Source organism: Macrobrachium rosenbergii, chromosome 10 (genome assembly GCF_040412425.1).
Source record: "Macrobrachium rosenbergii isolate ZJJX-2024 chromosome 10, ASM4041242v1, whole genome shotgun sequence".
NCBI classification, from domain to species: Eukaryota; Metazoa; Arthropoda; class Malacostraca; order Decapoda; family Palaemonidae; genus Macrobrachium; species Macrobrachium rosenbergii.
The window spans coordinates 31,395,875-31,415,413 of NC_089750.1; the positions used below are offsets into that span (position 1 = coordinate 31,395,875).

General features: G+C 43.5%; 1 protein-coding gene across 5 annotated transcripts in view; it reads right to left on the reverse strand.

The window, feature by feature from the left end:
- Hsepi (D-glucuronyl C5-epimerase) overlaps positions 1-19,539 on the reverse strand; it is a 230,812-nt gene that overhangs the window by 18,791 nt on the left and 192,482 nt on the right. For all 5 annotated transcript variants that reach the window (XM_067110122.1, XM_067110127.1, XM_067110123.1 and 2 more), the window contains exon 12: positions 15,596-15,722. In XM_067110122.1, the coding sequence (XP_066966223.1) occupies positions 15,596-15,722 (127 nt within the window). The remainder of the gene's footprint in view (positions 1-15,595; positions 15,723-19,539) is intronic.

Genomic DNA, 19,539 nt, shown 5'->3' on the forward strand with positions numbered 1-19,539 from the left:
AAGGGAAGGTACGGACCATGAGGTAGATAGATAGTTAGATAATTTGATAGGTTGTCAATGACCCTCATACCGAGCTCCTTATAAGGAGACCCGTAAAAGAGTCTGCAACAAAGGAAGGAGGGGGTAACCGCCAAGGAAGGAGGGGGTAACCGCCTTACTTTGCTTGGGCCGTGTCCCTTTCCAGAAGACGAGGCCTAACTCGTAGACGGCACCGGACTAGAGATCCGAGACGTCCTCGAGGGGGCCCCGGAGTGGGTCTTCTTGGTTTTAAAAAGGGTCTTTCTTGACTGATTCACCTTAGGGACGGTAGACCAGGAACCGTCGAAAAGGGATGAGGAGCTAACGAATCCCCTAAAGGAAAAGTTTGGCTCACTTAATTTCGAGCTAAGCGGAAAAGGTTTGCCTCACTTATTCCTGAACCTACTTATCGCTCCGGGACGATGTTCACAGGTTCGAGAACGAGACTGAAGGCCGCAACGTCTTCAGTAAACCCTCCGTAAACAGCTAATTTCTGAGTTCAGCCCCGTGTCAGCCGGTGAAATTCCATACTAACACGAATTTCTAGGTATAAATATTGCTAAATATACCAGAGAAAAAAGCTTTCAGGAATGCTGGAGTTACTACCCCCAGATCGAGCATCTTCTAATGAAGACGTCGGTATAACCAAGGGTGAGTGAAGGATCACAACCACAGAGCCACGCTCGATAGACATCCCCATGTCAAGATCCCCGGGAAGAGCGAGGGGCCGTACCAGCGCCACACGCTCACCCGCCATACCGGCGACTCCAGCGCCATCTGAACTCATTCCATTTCTAGCACTTGATCTTGCGATTTGTTTTTCTGTGTTGGCTTGTGCTTTGCCTTTTATTTTCATCTTCAAGCATGTCGTCGAGCAGCTTTACCGTTTCCAAGTTAAGTACCATTTTATTGTGGGGTTTTTATGATAAGTTTGGCTGTCTCAGCCCGTAATTATTAATTATGCGTGGCTTTGTTATGACGCTCTGGCGTCCCCAGCCAGCCATGTTGTCCATGAGGTTTACCCGTCCAGCTTGTTCTGTTTGGGTTTTCCTTGTCGGCTCATTACTTATCTTTATTCCCCTAGGATTCATCCTGGTGGCTTTTCCTAAGCTGGGTTGTTTCGGTGTCTCTCTAACGATAATGTTTTTGATCCGTATCTTCGGGGCTCCCACATCGGGTTCCCGTCATCTTCCCGCTTAGGTATTCCCCAGGATGTTTCCTCTTGGACAGTTTTAGCTTTATAATTATTTTATTATTATTTTGCTAAGTGCTCGACACCATGTTGTTAACTGTTTACTTTAGTCTAGTTCCGTGGGGACGTCAGGCTCACCCTGTCGCCTCCCTCGGTTAGGCTATGCGCCTAGCACAAGCACAAAATTGTATTATTTTATTTTATTTTATTATTTTTGCACACATGATGGTGATTTATTCTGGTTATCTTATTTATTGTAGCCTAGTGTATGTTAGGCTTTTTACTGCGCCTTTGACCTCCTGCTCTCCCTTTCACCTGAGTTAGGTTAGGCGAGAGGAGAGGGTCAGCAGGTGGAGGGAGTTTCTGTTGTCGCGCCTTCCTCAGACCGTTGTTTGGGTGGCGGAGTGAGACCCAACTGTCTTCCCCCTCCTTTATGGGGGTTGAGGTTTTTCTGTGGGTGTGTCTCCTCCATGCTTTTATAGCATTCCCACGTTCGGCTCTGGCTGGTCTTCTGAAGACTCGGAATTTCTCTCCCTGTTGTTCCCTCTTTCCCCCTTTCCTTCTCCCCCTTGTTTTATGTCATAGGCTACGCTATGTGTGGGGTGGGAGTATGGAGGTCTTAGTCGTTTTTCCCTTCCCTTTCCCTTGGAGTAGGCCATGATCTCTCCAGCTGGTATTATTACCTTGCGTGGTTGGCTTACAGTTGAGCGGGTGAGCCTCTTCCCCAGTCTCCTGTTTTCCTCTGCTCTGGCCTACTCCCTTCCCTGTCCCACCACCCCACTCCCCCCATACCCTGATTTACTCTGGTCCAGCTCTTTGTCATCTTCTTGTGCGGGTGACGTCAGGGTCCGACTTCCACTTTGAGTTGCGGGATCTTTCCTGGTGGAGGGATTCGCTCCCTCCCAGGGCTGGTCCCAGATGGCATTTTGCTGAGCCCCGTGCTTCATTAACCCGCTCTCCTAGGATCAAGCAGGTTTTCGATCCTTCTCAGGGTTTCTCTTCTCAGCCTTGTCCCCGTTCGCTCCGGCGTTCGAGATACTCTATTTGGGTCGACTGGCGCTTACACCTGCCCTGGTGGATTGTGGTGTTTTGTAGCCTCACCCTTCTTTTGTTCTCTAGCGGAGGAGGTTTGAGATCCCCGGAGAGGGTGGTACCAGACTCCGGGGAATGTGGATTTGTATATCTTTGTTAACCGTTTATGTTACCATCCTCTATATATGTATGCTTTTATATTTTTCCCGGCGGCTCACCCCGCCGTCGGATATATTTATTTATTTCTGTTATGTTTATAGAGTCCGGTGATCTTACCCTTGGGTTCCGCTGTCCCATTCCCAGCACCCCTTGTGGTGAAGGTCCCGTTGATTCGGCTCCCTCGTTCCGCCGGAGTATTCCGGCAGTCGGGGGTTTCCTGCTTACCTTAATTTTAAGTTACTTATTTATTTCTGTTATGGTTATAGAGTCCGGTGATCTTACCCTTGGGTTCCGCCGTCTTGTTCCTGGCACCCCTTGTGGTGGAGGTCCCATTGATTTGGCTCCCTCGTTCCGCCGGAGTTTCCCGGCAGTCGGGGGGGTTTCCTGCTTACCTTAATTTTAAGTTACTTTTCTAGTAGGCCCGTCTCTGACGGGGATTTTTCATTCCGCCGGAGTACTCCGGTGGTACAGTTGAAATACCCTTGCCTGCTTAGTTTAAGTTTCTTAGAAGGGTAAGCTCATTTACTGTTTACACTTACAGACTGTTCGTTGTGAGGAGCCCGGGTGTACTGCTACCCTCCACCAACCCTACGGGCACGTGGTGTGTCGGACCCACGCTGGCTGTGCGGTCCGGCTTGATGACTTGATCGTCTGGCACCCGGAGGGCTGTGAGGTTTGCTTCGCTCTTTGCAGGTGCATCCAGGACGAGTCGGTAAGCTGCTTACTTTCCATCTTCATGTTAGTTACAGCTTACTGTATTGCTTTATTTTGTGTTTTAATGCTTATATTATTTACGGTATTTATTAGCCTCCCCTTGATTCCCTGCTCCCCTTTCAGGCCGACGAGTCCTCCAAGAAGGAGTCCCTTGAGTCTCTCCGCGCCTGGGTGGCTGGGTTTGGGAGAAACGTCCCGTCGGGGAAACCCTACGTTCTCGACGAGAAACTGAGAGATCTGCTCTACCCCGGAGCCCGGATCACTGCGGCCGTACCAGCTGACGTGGCTGCACCCATCATCGAGCAGATCCGGGTCATGACCCAGCCACTCCTAGAAGAATCTCTTTACGCGGAGGTTTCGGAGGACGTCGCTGCTCTGGACTTAGACCTGGAGCCAATGAATACTGAGCAGGACCAGGTAGGTGGTGAGGTAAGTGAGGCAGCGGGGGGCGGCGCCCTCTTTGATTCCCCTTCATCCTCTACCTCTTCTTTTCAGGGCTTTTCTAAGTCTTCTATCTTGAGGGACAGCGCTCCATCTACTGTCCCCAAGTTGAAGGCGTCGTGGAAGGCGAAGGGCTTCAAGTCCTCGTCTTCCCGCAAGGCATCCCCTTTCCCCCCGTCGAAGGCAAAGGTTGCCATACCTTTGGCCTCCGGGAGCAAACCAGGAACCTCGGGCAAAGGAGCGAGTAAGAGGGCGGCCAGACCCAGCCCTCCTCGCCAGCCTCCTTGACCCTGAGGCGTTTGCGGGATGTTATTTGCAAAGTTCTCTTCAGAGGTCGACTCTAAGCTTTCTAAGCTGGCGGAGAGGTTACAGAGTCAGGAGAATCTTATTGCCGATATGGCGCTCGGCGGTGCGGACCAGTTACCAGATCCCTGATACTGCCTCCTCCCTCCTTTTGATGTAGGGAACCCGTGGCGTTTTGCTCTTCATGCCATTCGCCACGAGGATACTCTGACCATCGAGGGTCTGGGCACGAGACGTCTGGAGGAGTTGGAGTTCTTCCCCTGACCTCTTGCCCCCTTCCCAGGCTTCGTTAGGCTGACGGAGGAAGCCTGGGTGCGATCAGACAAGGTCCCTAAGGAGACGGTGATCTTCCCTAGGGACCAGGCCCAATCTGCTCTGCTGCGCACTCTTGCGGAGTGGCAGGCAGAGAATACTGAAACTGACTCCGTTTAAGGGCAACTACACCATGTTTTCCCTGGGTGATAAGTTGCCCACTCCTGCTGCTGAACAAAGTTGCTTTGGCGACGGCTCAGGCTTGCTTCGAAGGCAAACCCTTGCCTCAGCTCAGGGAGACGGACTCCACATCCCTGATATTCCCGGGAGGTGAGGAGTTCTGGAAGGACGCCCCATCCACTTTTACAGTGGGTAAGTTGGACGCTTTCTGTGCATCCTCTCAGTTCAGTGAGCAGCTTCCTAAACTCCCGGAAGCTCTCCTGAAGGCGGAGTTTGAAACACGAACTAGACTAAGCCGGTCCTTAAACTCCTTGTGCCTGTCAGAAGCGGTCGCCGTCTCCTGTGCAGACGAGCAGCTGTTTCAGGTTCTGCCTAATCCCTGTTGGCAGGTTTTCAGTCAGACCTGTATGACTTCATGGTGGCGAAGTTGGAGTGCTGCAAATTCATCTTCGCAGATGCCACCATTCGTCATGAGCCTAACAAGCTCATGAAGAGTTCCATCTGGGGGGTTAATCTATTCCCAGAGAACGAAGTCTCACAAGTCCTGAGCGAGGCTATCAGGGCCAATCAAAGCCTACGCTCTCGTTGGGGTATCTCCGCCTTCAAGCGGAAAACCCCCGAAGCTGGCAGCTCCCAGAGTAAGTTGGGGAAACGATTCAGGAGGCACAGGAGGCCTCATCCCCAGACAATGGTTCAAGCTGTCCCAGTCTCGGCGGTGGGCCAACCCTCCACCTCCAAGGCTCAACCCCATCAATACATGCTGGTTCAACCAGCCCAACCCCTTGCTGCACCATCGTGGTCTCCTTTCCAGCGTACAATTCCACCTATGAGGGCCGTGGGGTCTTTCACGGCCTTAATAGAAGTGCAAGGGGGCAGAGGTCGAGCCCCATACAGAGGCAGAGCTGGATCTACCTCCCGGGGAAAATCAGGCCGTGGTAGAGGAAATAAACCCTCTTCCTCCCACTGAGACCAGTCAGGTAGGTGGTCGCCTTTACTGGTTCAGAGACCAGTGGTCCTTCAGTCCCTGGGCACACAGTATCGTGTCCAAAGGTCTGGGTTGGAGCTGGATCAGGGATCCCCCTCCCTTGACCAGGTTTTACCTACCCCCCTCCAAAACCCTACAGGATTTTGTGACGGAGCCTCTCAACAAGAGCAATAAAGGAAGTAAGACACCTCAAATTTCAAGGCAGGTTGTTCACTGTTCCAAAGAAAGGTTCCGATCAGCAAAGAATGATTCTAGATCTGTCACGTCTAAATCGCTACACAAGATGCGACAAGTTTCGCAAGCTTACGGTGGCTCAAGTTACGACTCTACTACCGCGTGGAGCCGTCACCACCTCTATCGATCTTTCAGACGCTTACTATCACGTCCCGGTTGCGCGGAACTTCTCTCCCTTCCTGGGTTTCAAGCTCGGGAAACAAGCCTACTCCTTCAGAGTCATGCCTTTCGGACTCAATGTAGCCCCCAGAATCTTTACGAAACTGGCGGAAACAGTCGTTCAGCAACTGCGGTCCCGGGGGATCTCCCTGGCGGCTTACCTGGATGATTGGATAATCTGGGCTCCAACAGTTCAGGAGTACCGAAAGGCTACAACCATAGTGATCAAGTTCCTGGAGTCGTTAGGCTTTCAGTTGAACAGGGAGAAGTCCCGCCTGACTCCGGAGTCCCGGTTTCAGTGGCTAGGTCTCCAGTGGGACCTGTCCTCGTACAGGCTGTCTCTCCCGCCGTCCAAGCGGAAGGAGATTGCCGCGCTACCAGGAAATTTTGAAGGACAAAGCAGCATCCCGCCGGTCTCAAGAGAGAATTCTCGGCTCCCTTCAGTTTGCCTCAGTGACGGACCTGCTCTTGAAAGCGAAACTAAAAGATATAAACAGAGTGTGGCGGAGACGAGCCAATGTCAGGCTCAGAGACAGGGTCTCTTCAATCCCGCGAATCTTGAAAACAAGGCTCCAACCATGGTCCACAGTCAGTGGCCTGTCGAAGTCGGTTCCACTCCAATTTCCCCCTCTGGCGTTGGTAATCCACACAGATGCTTCATTAAGCGGCTGGGGAGGGTACTCACCAAAACGAAAAGTTCAAGGGACATGGTCTACAATGTTCCAACAGTTTCATATAAACACCTTGGAAGCTATGGCAGTGTTTCTAAGTCTCAAGAAACTCCGCCCCGCCGGCCAGATTCACATCAGGCTGGTGTTGGACAGCGCCGTGGTGGTTCATTGCATCAACAGGGCGGCTCCAAATCAGGTCGCGTAAACCAGGTGATGGTAGCTATCTTCTCCCTGGCGAACAAGCACGGCTGGCATTTGTCAGCCACCCACCTAGCGGGTGCGGAACGTGGTGGCGGACTCCTGTCCAGGACTACTCCGTTGGAGACGGAGTGGTCTCTGGACGGGGAGTCGTTCAATTGGATTCGCCGCCGGGTTCCGGGACTCCAAGTGGATCTGTTTGCTACAGAGAACAATCACAAGCTTCCCTGTTATGTGGCTCCCAACCTGGACCCCCAGGCCTTCGCCACGGATGCGATGTCCATAGATTGGAACTATTGGAAGAGGATCTACTTGTTTCCCCCAATAAACATGTTGTTGAAAGTACTGCACAAACTCAGGTCATTCAACGGCCAACTAGCTCTGGTAGCTCCCTATTGGCCGAAGAGCAACTGGTTCCCTCTGCTCCAGGAACTCAAGTTGCGGTGTCATCAGATACCCAAACCCAGACTGACCCAAGTAGTACAAACAAAGACTGTGTCAGCTTCCTTAAGAATTCAGAATGCCCTGGTTTTATGGACTTTATAAAGTTTGCTGCAAAAAGGAGCACACATTGACCCGTCAACACTCTGTTTCTAGAATCTGATAAGAGAGATTCTACTCTCAGACAGTATGATTCAGCAGTCAAAAAACTGGCATCCTTTTTAAAGGCATCTGAAGCTCAAACTATGACTACTAACCTAGCGGTTACTTTCTTTAGGTCATTGTTTGAAAAAGGCCTTGCCCCGGCCACTATTACTACAGCTAAATCAGCCTTAAAGAAGGTATTTTTGTATGGTTTCAAAATCGACCTTACAGATTCATACTTCTCCTCCATCCCTAGAGCATGCGCCCGTTTGAGGCCGGTAACACGCCCACATTCTGTTACCTGGTTCCTCAACGATGTTTTGAAATTAGCCACTGACATTGATAACTCACAATGCTCGTATCTGGATCTGTTAAGGAAAACCTTGTTTCTGATTAGCTTGGCTTCAGGTGCCAGAATTTCAGAGCTATCGGCCCTCGCTAGAGGTGATGATCATGTTGATTTCCTCCCGTCCGGAGAAGTCCTCCTTTCCCCTGATCATAGGTTCCTAGCTAAGAATGAAGACCCCCAGGACAGGTGGTCCCCCTGGAAGGTGGTGCCTCTTCCTCAGGACCAATCCTTATGTCCGGTATATACCTTAAAGTCTTATCTACAAAGCACTCCACAGTATAAGTCGGGTCCTCTTTTTATCAGGGAAAAAGGTGGAACTCTTTCGCTGAATGCTATAAGACAGCAAATTCTGTATTTTATTAAACAAGCCAACCCGGATTCAGTCCCAAAGGTTCATGATATCCGTGCAGTAGCTACCTCTACTAATTATTTTCATAATATGGATTTTGCTGAACTTACCAAGTATACGGGATGGAAATCACCTCTAGTGTTTAAACGCCACTATTTAAAATCATTCGAAGCTCTAAAATTTTCTACAGTGGCTGTGGGGAGTGTCATCTCCCCAATTATCCTTAATTATCCTTAATCCCCCCCCTCATTTATTTCTCTGCCTGCCTTTCTGGATCAATCATGCCTCACTGCCTTGCTTCTCATAATCGATACTAGTATTACCTGGTAATTGTTTGTCTTGTTGATTGGTTTTGATATGCTGTGGATTTCGATTAAGATAGAAGTACTGGAGCGGTTTTTATTTTGCTTCATGTACCTCAATTACTGGTTTTGTATATATCTCATTGTCCTTAGATTTAAGTTTATATTTACTGTTTATACCATTAGGTTGTAGGGGTCTCTTTGCCTACCCCTAATTATATTGTATTTTTGTCATTCTACTTTGTTCTTAGATTAAGTTTACATTTTCATTGTGTCTTTATATTGTTGGGTGTCTGTTGTTCCACCCCATTGCAACCTGTTATTAAATCTAATTTTCCTTGATGAGATATCATAATTAAATCTATTTTTCATAGCATGTGTTTTTTCTTCTGATCACCTTTTGTTTTCTGTTGTAGCTTTGCAGTCTTGGCATGATTCTCTGTCACTATTTCACCGGCTGACACGGGCTGAACTCAGAAAAGGGATTTTGACAAAGGAAAAATCTATTTCTGAGGAGGCCCCATGTCACCCGTGACCCTCCGAGAACAGTTTTGCCCCCCTACTTGCTCATGCCAAGTCTGGGGTGGTGCTAGTCTGGAATGAGTTCAGATGGCGCTGGAGTTGCCGCTTGGCGGCGGGTGGCGTGGGCGCTGGTACGGCCCCTCGCTCTTCCTGGGGATCTTGACATGGGGATGTCTATCGAGCATGGCTCTGTGGTTGTGATCCTTCACTCACCCTTGGTTATACCGACGTCTTCATTAGAAGATGCTCGATCTGGGGGTAGTAACTCCTGCATTCCTGAAAGCTTTTTTCTCTGGTATATTTAGCAATATTTATACCTAGAAATTCGTGTTAGTATGGAATTTCACCGGGTGACATGGGGCCTCCCTCAGAAATAGATTTTTCCTTTGTCAAAATCCCTTTTATTTTAAGAGGACCGGGTCAACTCTTGGACTCCGGTAAACAAAAGGGCAGCAATTTCTTCAGCAACTGACATTGAGAACTGGGCGCCAAGGAAAGGAACATTACAAATGTCCACTGAAAGGACATAGGAATTTCCCGACTCGTTTAAGCCCGAAGTTGTTGACCCCGGACTAGAGGGTGTGAAGCGAAGAGTTACGAGACTTGCGGCCGCCTCCAGGCCTCCAGGAGGGGCAAATTAGGAAGTAGCCTGCTTTGGAGAGAGCATAGCGTACTTCACAACCTTCGAGCCAAAAATAAGCCATATGAGGCGGAGTTTGGCGGAGATAAAACCGACAGGTGTATATAAAACCTACGGGTTTCATCAAGTAGTCTGCTCGGAGAGAGCAAAGCCGCGTACTTCACAACCTTCCGTGCCAAACTATAAATTCTCCAACACAGACTGCGCACCAGAATGGGAACTATAGACTCCGTGACCGCTGGCTTGTTGCAGGAAAGCGGAGCATTCCTGTACTTGACAAAACCAGCTGAAAGCATATGAGAAATGAGCATGCTGGAACGGATGCCGGAGCAGAGTACCGTAGCAGTGACTTAGCCTAGTCAGACCAGGAAAACCCCCGGAGAAAACCAGAGAGAAAACCGGGCTAACAGGACAAAACTCATAGACACAAAAACAGAGTCAACGGAACATTCCGGAGCGACCAATGTTAAAACAATATGTGACGGATACAAACATAGTGGGAAGGTTATGAACTGTTTGGAAGTGGGCGCACTCAGAGCCAAGAGAGGAAAACCCCCGGAGGAGGATATCCTGAACGAAGTGATAGCAGTGGGGGGAATAAACACTGACCGCTAAACACTATAACCGCCGGAGCAGTAAGCAAGGAGAGCGCCCAACAAGATAATGAAACACCGAACAGGTAGTAGCAAAATGGAGGGGGAACACCCAAAGTAAATAAAACAGAAGACAGGTGGAAAACGCTAACTGGCCTCGTATGAGATCCCAACAGTGAGGTGCTAACATGTAGGAAGCACCACGAAGGGAAACAGTCGACATAAAAAGAAGGGGAGGGAAGGATAGGCCAGGAGGTTGGTAACCCAAAGTAGCGACCAGGGGTGGGACAGCACTCCCCGGGCGCCCAGAGATCCTCATACATCCCCTCGCTATGTGAGCTGTGTTGCACGACAAGAGCGAGAAAAGGAGAGGAAGGGCAAAAACCTCTACGGCCAGGAGAGCAAAGAAAGGTAAAAGGAGTGTGAACAGGAGTGGGAGAGCACTCCCAGTCACCTCCAGGTCCAGGTGGGGTGCCAACCGAAAAGGTCAGACATGCCGAGGGACAACCAATCAATGCAGAGGGAGGGGATGTAGGCTACAGCACAAAATAAGGATAAATTGCTCTCAAGCCTTGGAAAGTTAACAAACCTTGAAAACAAACCAAGGGGAGAGAGAGCAAAGGGTAAAAGGGGGAGAAGGGGATTCTCGATACAACAAAATAATATATATAGTCGGTAAAAGGAGTGTGAACAGGAGTGGGGAGAGCACTCCCGGTCACCTTTGGTAGGCAACCCAAAGAAGGATTGAACTAGGATAGGCTACGCAGGTAAACCCTCGCTATTCCAGCTTAACCTATTAGGAACATTAGCCTAAGTGAAAAGCCGAAACAGGGAGAGGGTGGACGTAGGCAATATATCCAAGCCAAAACCAAACAAAGGGAAGCACCAGACATAAAACACATATGTACAGATCGAGATCGCCCCTCCCTTAACGATTTTTCCCTGAAGGGAAAAAGTGCTATAGCCAACCCCTAGGCTAACCTAACTGAGGCGATGCAAAGGAAGGAAGCCTAGGAGAGGGATAAAGGCTAACTAATAACCCAAATAATGTATAATAAAACAAAAATTTTCTATAAGGTACATGTAGGAGGATAGGCAGGCCCAACACGACATGAACGTGAAGGGAAATGGCCGACCTCCAGTTAAATGAAAGTACTCAAAATAATCAACAAAATTCAAAAGCATCCAAGCACAAGGTCAAAACTTAAATGTACCAATGAAAATCATGTTCCCATAAGCTTAGAGAAGTGAGTCTAAAATAAGGCAAAATAAAGCCAAAATAATAAGCGAATAGGCCTGAGGGGGAACCACGTAGCCTAAACAGCAAGACAGCACTTGAACAGCAAGGGAACACAAAATTCACAAAATAAACTAAATTGTAAAAAACAAATTAAAAAACCGTAACAGTACCAATGAAAATAAGATTCCCAAAAGCTAAGAGAAGTGAGGGACAAAATTAAGGCATAATGAAGCCATGAAAATAAGCGAATGGGCCCGAGGGGGAAGCTCGTAGCCTAAACGCTAAACATCACTTCCCGTAGTAAAGGGGTACAGAACAAACATAAAATTAATCAAACCCACTAAAGTTAGGAATCATTAACTGGGAATATATCCCAAACAAAAAAGTATACAAATAAATAACACCAAACAAACATGCCAACCCAAGACCAAGAGAGGTCATGAGACGCCGAAAGAGGAGATCGAGACGGGCGTTATAAATCCCTTTAATTATTAAACTAAAGGAAAATAAGGAGCCTCAATCGCCTAAAAAACAATAAAACACTGGTACTGAAGTTGTTGAAGAAGAACCTTGTGAGGATGCCATAAAAAAAGTCAAAATAGAGCACAAAATAAGGAGCACAACGAAATACGTGTGAATGAAATTGCGTGCTAAAATGGAATCTTTATAGGGCAGGGTCCCCTGATTGTGACAATCTCACCCTTTACCATATACGACTCCATTTCTTGGAGCTCGCTCTGGGGGTAGTAACCCCAGCTTTACATTTAGCTTTTCTCTGGTATCTAGCAACGGAATTACCTAGAAATAAGTGCTGAATGGATTATTTCACCGGCTGACACGGGTCCCCGATCCAGAAATCCCAATGTCTAAAGGAAGATGGTGAATCAGATTCTGATAATGAGAATGTCATTTGCAATGAAAAGAAAACAACTGTTAATGATAATCAAAGTGATCCTGTTTCTAAACCTATCCTTGTTGAAGATGAGCATAGTGAAATTAACGCAGATTTGACTGAAACTGGAAGGGAAGGCGAGTCCCGTTATCCAAGTAGGGAGCGAACTGCTCCCAAATATCTTCAAGAATATGTTGATCCTGATAATGTTGATTTACTGGGCTATTCTGTTCATTATTGTTGTAAAGTAACTGAAATTCCTGAAAGCTATAGAGGCATTAAATTCACATGTGGCTCACAAATGGAAAGCTGCAATGGATGATGAAATTCAGTCTTTAAGAGATAACAATACTTATGAACTGTGTAGTTTACCAAACAACCGTTGTATTGTAGGTGGACGATGGGTATATGCCATTAAAGAAGGTTTAAATGGTGAAGAGCAACATAAAGCTCGCTATGTTGCAAAAGGGTATTTTCAAATTGAAGGTGTTGATAGCTATATATTTTTGTTTTTGATTACCATGATGTATATATTTGTTTGATATGCAGTAATTTGCAGATTGATGAGAATAAAAGTTTATGAGGGGGTGTTAGAATATTAAACTTTTATTTATGATGCATTGGTAATGTTGATTATACGCTTGGGTACAGTCATTTGTTTTTACCCATAATTCTTGTGTTATGATATGCGTGGCATGACGCTGCCTCATGTAGTGTAACCGGCAAGTTCATCGCCGAAGGTACTCTGTACTGCTGTATCTCCCACATTCTCCATTAAAGTGACTCATTTATGTAGTGATCGCTTTTATTTAATCCACCATCATGTCCTCTGCAGTCACAAAAAGAACATCAAAGAGGCAAGTTCTCAAAAGCAAGATTGAGATGTCTAAAAATAGAACAGTTGGTTGTTGAGAGTTGGATATCCCTCCAACTCTCCACAATTACAAAACAGTAAAAGAAAACAGAATACACAAAACAAACACCAAAGAGATAGGTGTTGGGTTTGTGTAAAAAAAAAAGGGCAACAAAAAAGTAAGTAAAATGATATGTAAGGAGAAAGGCTCCAAAACTTATACTGTACAGGCTAAAATGAGTCAATACGGCTACATAGCAAGAATAAGTGAGACATACAAAAACATGTTGAAATGTTTCAATATGTCAATATACACAAAGTATAAATAACATATACAGGTATTCCCCTACTTACGATGGGGTTAGGTTCCAAAAAACCCATCGTTTGTTGAAAAAATCGTAACTCGAATATGGCCTAGCCTACACTAGGGTAATCAGTACCATCTATACATATATGGTAGCCTAGCCTACACTACACAGTATACTTTATACATATATGGTATAGTAATTATTAGTGTCAGCTAATTCTGCAGGTTCAATGCAGATTGACATCCTAAATTATACTGTATTCTATTTTCACATAACACCGTATTATACAAACATCAAAATAACGAATGTGCATCTTTTCCATGGATCTTTTAAAAAGTTATGCTTTACTACACTGTATCCAGTCGTAAATATTCTTATATTGCTTTTGCATTATAAGTTCTGATCATAGCGATCAAATGTTTTGGTTTGGGAATCGATCACGCGGGCTTTATTTCACCGCATTTAACTCGGTTCAGAGGGCATTTCTTGCTTCTAGTTAGCGTAAATGACTCTCTAGATACTTTATTTATAAGGGACATATATATTTTTTGTTATGTGAAGTCAAAATATAACTTAAATATGTCTTGTTGTGAAATTAATTTAGCCATTTCTTTCGTTAATAGATGACGTTGGCGGCTGGCCGTTTGTTTTGTGTAAAAAAAAAAAAAAAAAAAAAAAAAAAAATCAAGATTCCGTTCGCTATTTTCTCTTGATTTCATCATCATACTACGAGCTTTTCGTATTTATCTTTTATCGGCGTGAAAACAGCAGTAACGTGTTCTTTCATGCTCAGTAGTTTTGATGGAAATACTTTCCAATTTTATTTGCTGTCGAGTTTCATCCATGTTGCCAATGCACGATAATTTATAGTCATTAGCAGCTTGAACATTCTTTTCTCAGCTTCAACTACAACTTGCAGCTTAAATTTACCATAGCAGTATATTTCCTTGCCGATCTTTTCTCCAAAGAGGATAAGGGTAGTGTAAAACGTCATTTTTACCATAACTACGATACTTGTTTAACCGTACGATGGTTGAAATACAAGCAAAACAGTTGTTATCCGATTCGGTTATTAGCAAAACAACAGAGTCTCGTTCGGTTGTTTATGGCTGTATGCATTTTCGCAAGAGTATAAGGTTACTAACAATACTTTTATCATTCTCTTACTTTTTTAACTAGAAGATGGAATAAAGAGATGGAGAAAAAGAAGGTCTATTGTAAGTTGGTCTCTCTTGCTGCCTGATTCTACGGCAACTGTAGTGTACGCTGTTGCCTGTGCCCGCTCGAAATTTAAAAATATTTTCTAAATATTGTCGCACTTGTATTAATTGCTAACTCCATCGTAAACTTGAATTATCGTAAGACAAATTATTGTCACTCGTGCACTACCTGTATTTACAAACACACAGAAATTGCAAACGAACACTGACCTATTTTAACTTCCGACACAACGAGAGCAAGTGAGGTCAGCTCATTGAATTAATGTACCTATTCCAGCCCTCGGGCCAACGTATCGTACACCGTACGCTGCCTGATTGTATGTTGTTGCCTGCGCCAATAGCCCGCAAAATTTAAAAATAAGTATTTTCAAAATATTGTCCTATCGATATTAATTGCTAACCCCATCGTAAAAGCGAATTATCATAAGTCGAATTATCGTAACTGGAGCACTACCTTTATATCATAAAAACAATTACATTCAAACACAGAAGAGAAAAGTCGACAGCAGGTTGGGCACGTCTAAATGAGATGGCGGCCTAAAGTAAACTACGCAGAACTGAATGCACACCGACTTGATGGGTGGTGCTTCTGCCCTTACCATCGGTAGCTATTACCATAACCACCTTGCAAAAGTTTATTGGCCAGTTTTCCAGCTTACTGAAAGTTAGTCCCATATGTAAAGACCGAGGGTTTGTATTTGTGTAGGAACAAACTGGTTTTAACGTTGCCAAGGCAGTAAGCTTAAACTGTATAGCATGTTGTCAGGATAGCTAATGTAACCACTCTCTCTAAATCTTAGGAATTACTGTAACATCAGAATTACAATGATGGATGGATGGGAGCAAAGCTAATGGTGTAAGCAAGAACTCTCCTCTTCTCCAGAACCTGACAGCTTCTTTTTCTTTTCCTCTCGTCCCCTTACATCTCTCTGGCTATTTCTCTCCTCCATAGGCATGGATGAGCTTCATACTACCAAATACTCTTAGAATTACAGTGGTTTCTTTTTACAAAATATGATTTACTTGTATAGCCTTCTAAGTAAGACATTCTCTCTGATGTGTAGACAAATGCTTTTCAATGAACGATGTACCAGACATTTATCTCTCCTTCTAATACCTGTCTTTGAAGGATAAATCTATTCAAGATAAATAAGTTATTAAAGCCAAGTTTGTGTGTATAAGATGAAAATATATTAATACTTACGAAAATTCCTTGAGATCATATAACCCTAGAAGACTATAGATGAATCCATTTAACACGAACAAAGATGGGTTTGTTGGATACTCTTCATACCATACATAGCCCCCTGGAAAATATGTTCTTACACCACCTGCAAAATATAAAACATAAATGTTTCTATCAATTCATATATCAGAGACTAATGAGAAGTTATAAAATTTTTCCTAATTTCTTAGTTATTACTGTCAGTATACAACCACAGTATTGCTCAATTTCTTCACTGATGAGGTTATAATTTGGTTCTAAATGTCTGTCCCACTATTAGCAAGATTACATGAAAATTAATGAGAAGATTTTAATGAAATTTGAAGAAAACATTCCTGAGTGACCCCAGATGATTAAAACATTCATGAGTAACTTTTCCATACAATTACATTTTAGAAGAAACTGGTTAGGATAAAAGTCAAAGGTCTGTTGGCAAGATTAGGTGAAACATTTAAAATACTTTATTAGAGAACCCCCTCAGGATGACTGACTTTTGGGAGAACTCAAAGTCACAGATTTTTACTAGTCAATTGCTTCATAGTTAGGGATATTTGTGGTACCATGTTAATTTCCTAATTATAATGCTGATCAATACAAACATATTTATAATGCTGATCAATATAGACATAGTTAAAGGTTGAGGTCACAATGTTTTGGAGATTCAAATGCTTAATAATTTACTAAAAACAATGTTTCTGTTTTTATATTTATAAATAAACAATTTCCTCAGGAACTAATTTACCATATTTGATCTTCAAAGGTCACATATGACAGTCACAATATATGTTTCAATTTTGTTTATGTGCTTGTCCACATCCTACAGAATATGTTTAAAGATTCGCTTATTCACTATTAAGTGCTCTAATTAATGTTACTGCTATTCTTATTCTCTAAAATTTGACCTTAAATAACCCCAAAACTCCATATGCAGTACCTCAAAATCAGGTACAATAGGAGCATGATGGAAGGAGGAAAGATCCAAGATACCACCTGTCACTGTGGCCCTCTTCCCCAAAAAATCTAACAAACTTTTACACTGATCATACACAATCACTATATAGACTGATTTCAATTATGCTGCCAATCCAGCTCAAGTTAAATTTAATTACACTAGTAGTAGTAGTAGTAGTAGTAGTAGTAGTAGTAGTAGTAGTAGTAGTAGTAGTAGTAGATGATGATGATCTTGGAAGAAGAGCACATCTGAGGCAAACTTCGCTGAAAGGAATGGCACATGGCGCTCTGTATGCTGTTCAGCTTATATTGTGCCTTTTCAATTTAGTGTGCAAGTTTCTTTGTTTCAGCAGGTAAATTATAAAGCAGCTGTCTGAAGTTCACTTATTATTCCAACGCTTCAATAGTCCTCGCTACCACCGAAAGGGGTGAATGGCACCAGGGGTACTGTACATGCATGGAATTTTTTTTTTTTTTTTTTTTACCTGAAAACAGGTTTACAAAGAAGGGGGCAATTTTTGTAAACCTGTTTTTGAATTTCTTGACAGGCTATACACCATGCCATCCCTAGGTGTCATCACATTATTAGATGTAGAGTCTTCACCAACATGCCCGGCAACGAGACCATATGGATAATCCTCAATAAGGTCTGCAGGGATGAATCCTCCACTACTTTAAAAATCCCAGAAAATTCCCTCCACTGCCTGCTGGTGTGTTGTTTGCTAACTTTTACATGGTAGATATCAAGCAGCACGTCTTCAGCAGGATCCCAAAGCCTGCCCTGTAAGGAAGTACACAGATGATACCTTCGTCAACGTCATCAACGAGGTAGAGCTGGAGACACTTCGTTGAACATTTAGTTTTACTTTGCTTAGGAACCAGCATTGAAATTATTTAGGAGGTATCATAAAAGAGCAGTGGGTGGTTAAACAATCTTGGGGAAGTAAATCATACAATTTCCACTTAACCTAAATTTATTTTGGGGAAGTAAATCATACAATTTTCACTTAACCTAAATTTATTTTGGGGAAGTAAATCATACAATTTCCACTTAACCTAAATTTATTTTCTAAGTGTTTTACTTGAAAGCAATCCACAAGCAGCCCAAAGCTACTTCTGTATTCCTGTGGACAGTAATTTTCTGGATCAATCCCTGCCTAACTGCATACTAACCTAAAATCAATCCAGAGGGCAATTTCATACATACAGTGTATACAACTTGATGATCATCAATTTCTAAACACCTTTTCCCTTTAACATGAAGATATGCCAAAAAAATAAAGGAAAGTACTGTACTACTGTACATACAATTACAAAAAACAAACAAATCTCCAAAACATATCACACAAATCATTTCAGGAAGAGCTTTTTCACTAAAAGAACTTAATACATTTATATAAGTATAACCAGCTCCTCACTCTCCAACATACAAAATGGTATGAGAGAATCGTCTTCTTTTCGAACTGGTTCAACTCTATTTTTATTCAAAGGGCGAGTTTCCCACAAATAATTTATATATAGTTCCACAGGAAATTCTGTGAATCGCTGAGTCCGCAAACTGTGAGAACATGAATATCAGGGGTTTACTATACCCACATGCTCTTCAACAGTCTTGCTCAAAATCAAAATATCAGTGAACACAGTCACTCGCTCTTTTGGAAACTCACTCAGCACCACAGTCATAGCACGTTGGAGAGCTATGGGGCATTAGTTAAGTCAATACTCAAATTCTTACACTGATAATGGTCACGGCTTGTTGAAAAAGCTGTCACAGGTCGACTTTCCTCAGCAACTGGCATCTGTTAACAGCCCTTCACCAGATCCATCCTACTGAATACTTTCATTCCATTCATACTATACACACATTCTGGTAACAAATGTTGTTTATTTATGGTAAATTTCATTTGGTTTCCTTTAAAGGTGAGTGTAAATTTACATATGATTTCATACTTTATTCCATAATGCAACTTTCTGTAAATATTAGGCTTGTTTTTCAATGTTTTATTATCTGCAACAATTTTTGTGCCTACCCAGTATGCTCGCTATAGACTAGGCCTAGCCTAGCCCATGACACTTCACTTTAATGGACAATCAGCTTTAACAGACTAGCCCCCCCATTAGTCCGTTAAAGTAAGGTTTCACTGTGCGTACTTCTTCAAACTTTCGCAACACCGCATTCACTACAGTAAACCCCCGTAGTCGCGGGGGATACGCTCCAGACCCGCCCCCCGCGAATTGTTAAAATCCGCAAATACTTAGAACTCCCCCTCTAAAAACACTTATAACTGCCTATCTTGAATGTTCAAATACCAAATGTATACATAAAGTATCATCCTACATCAAATATACCTTAAATTATTATCCTATTACTATATTAATCTTTGAAATTAAATTATTAATATCATTTCAAAGTCACCTTAAACATTAGTACCATTAAAAATGTATACATACACCCTTCTAGCAAAGAGAGAGAGAGAGAAGCGCTGAACTAAGTATCTATTTATCTATCTATTTGTTCACCCTCCCCTCTGAGCTCCAAGACTCTGGAAAAGATCTGGTTGAAATTTCATAACTTACTATAGAAGTGCATAAATATTGTAATTACAGTATATTATTATTATTATTATTTGAAAATTAATACTTATTAGGTGAATCATTTATTTATCATACAAAACAAATAGACATACTGTACTATATTCTATCTTTTTCCTGAGAGAGAGAGAGAGAGAGAGAGAGAGAGAGAGAGAGAGAGAGAGAGAGAGAGAGAGAGAGAGAGAGAGAGAGAGAGAGAGATTACTTTTAATAATATTTAATGTTATTTAATATACACATAAAAGCTTGAAAACTTATAAATTACATAAAAAATTAAACAAACACTTTTGCAGGGTTTCTCAGTGTTTGCAAATGTTCAGCGTGTCTGTGAAAAAACTTGTGTATGACCATTAGTTAGGTTCCAATAAAAAAATGCGTGT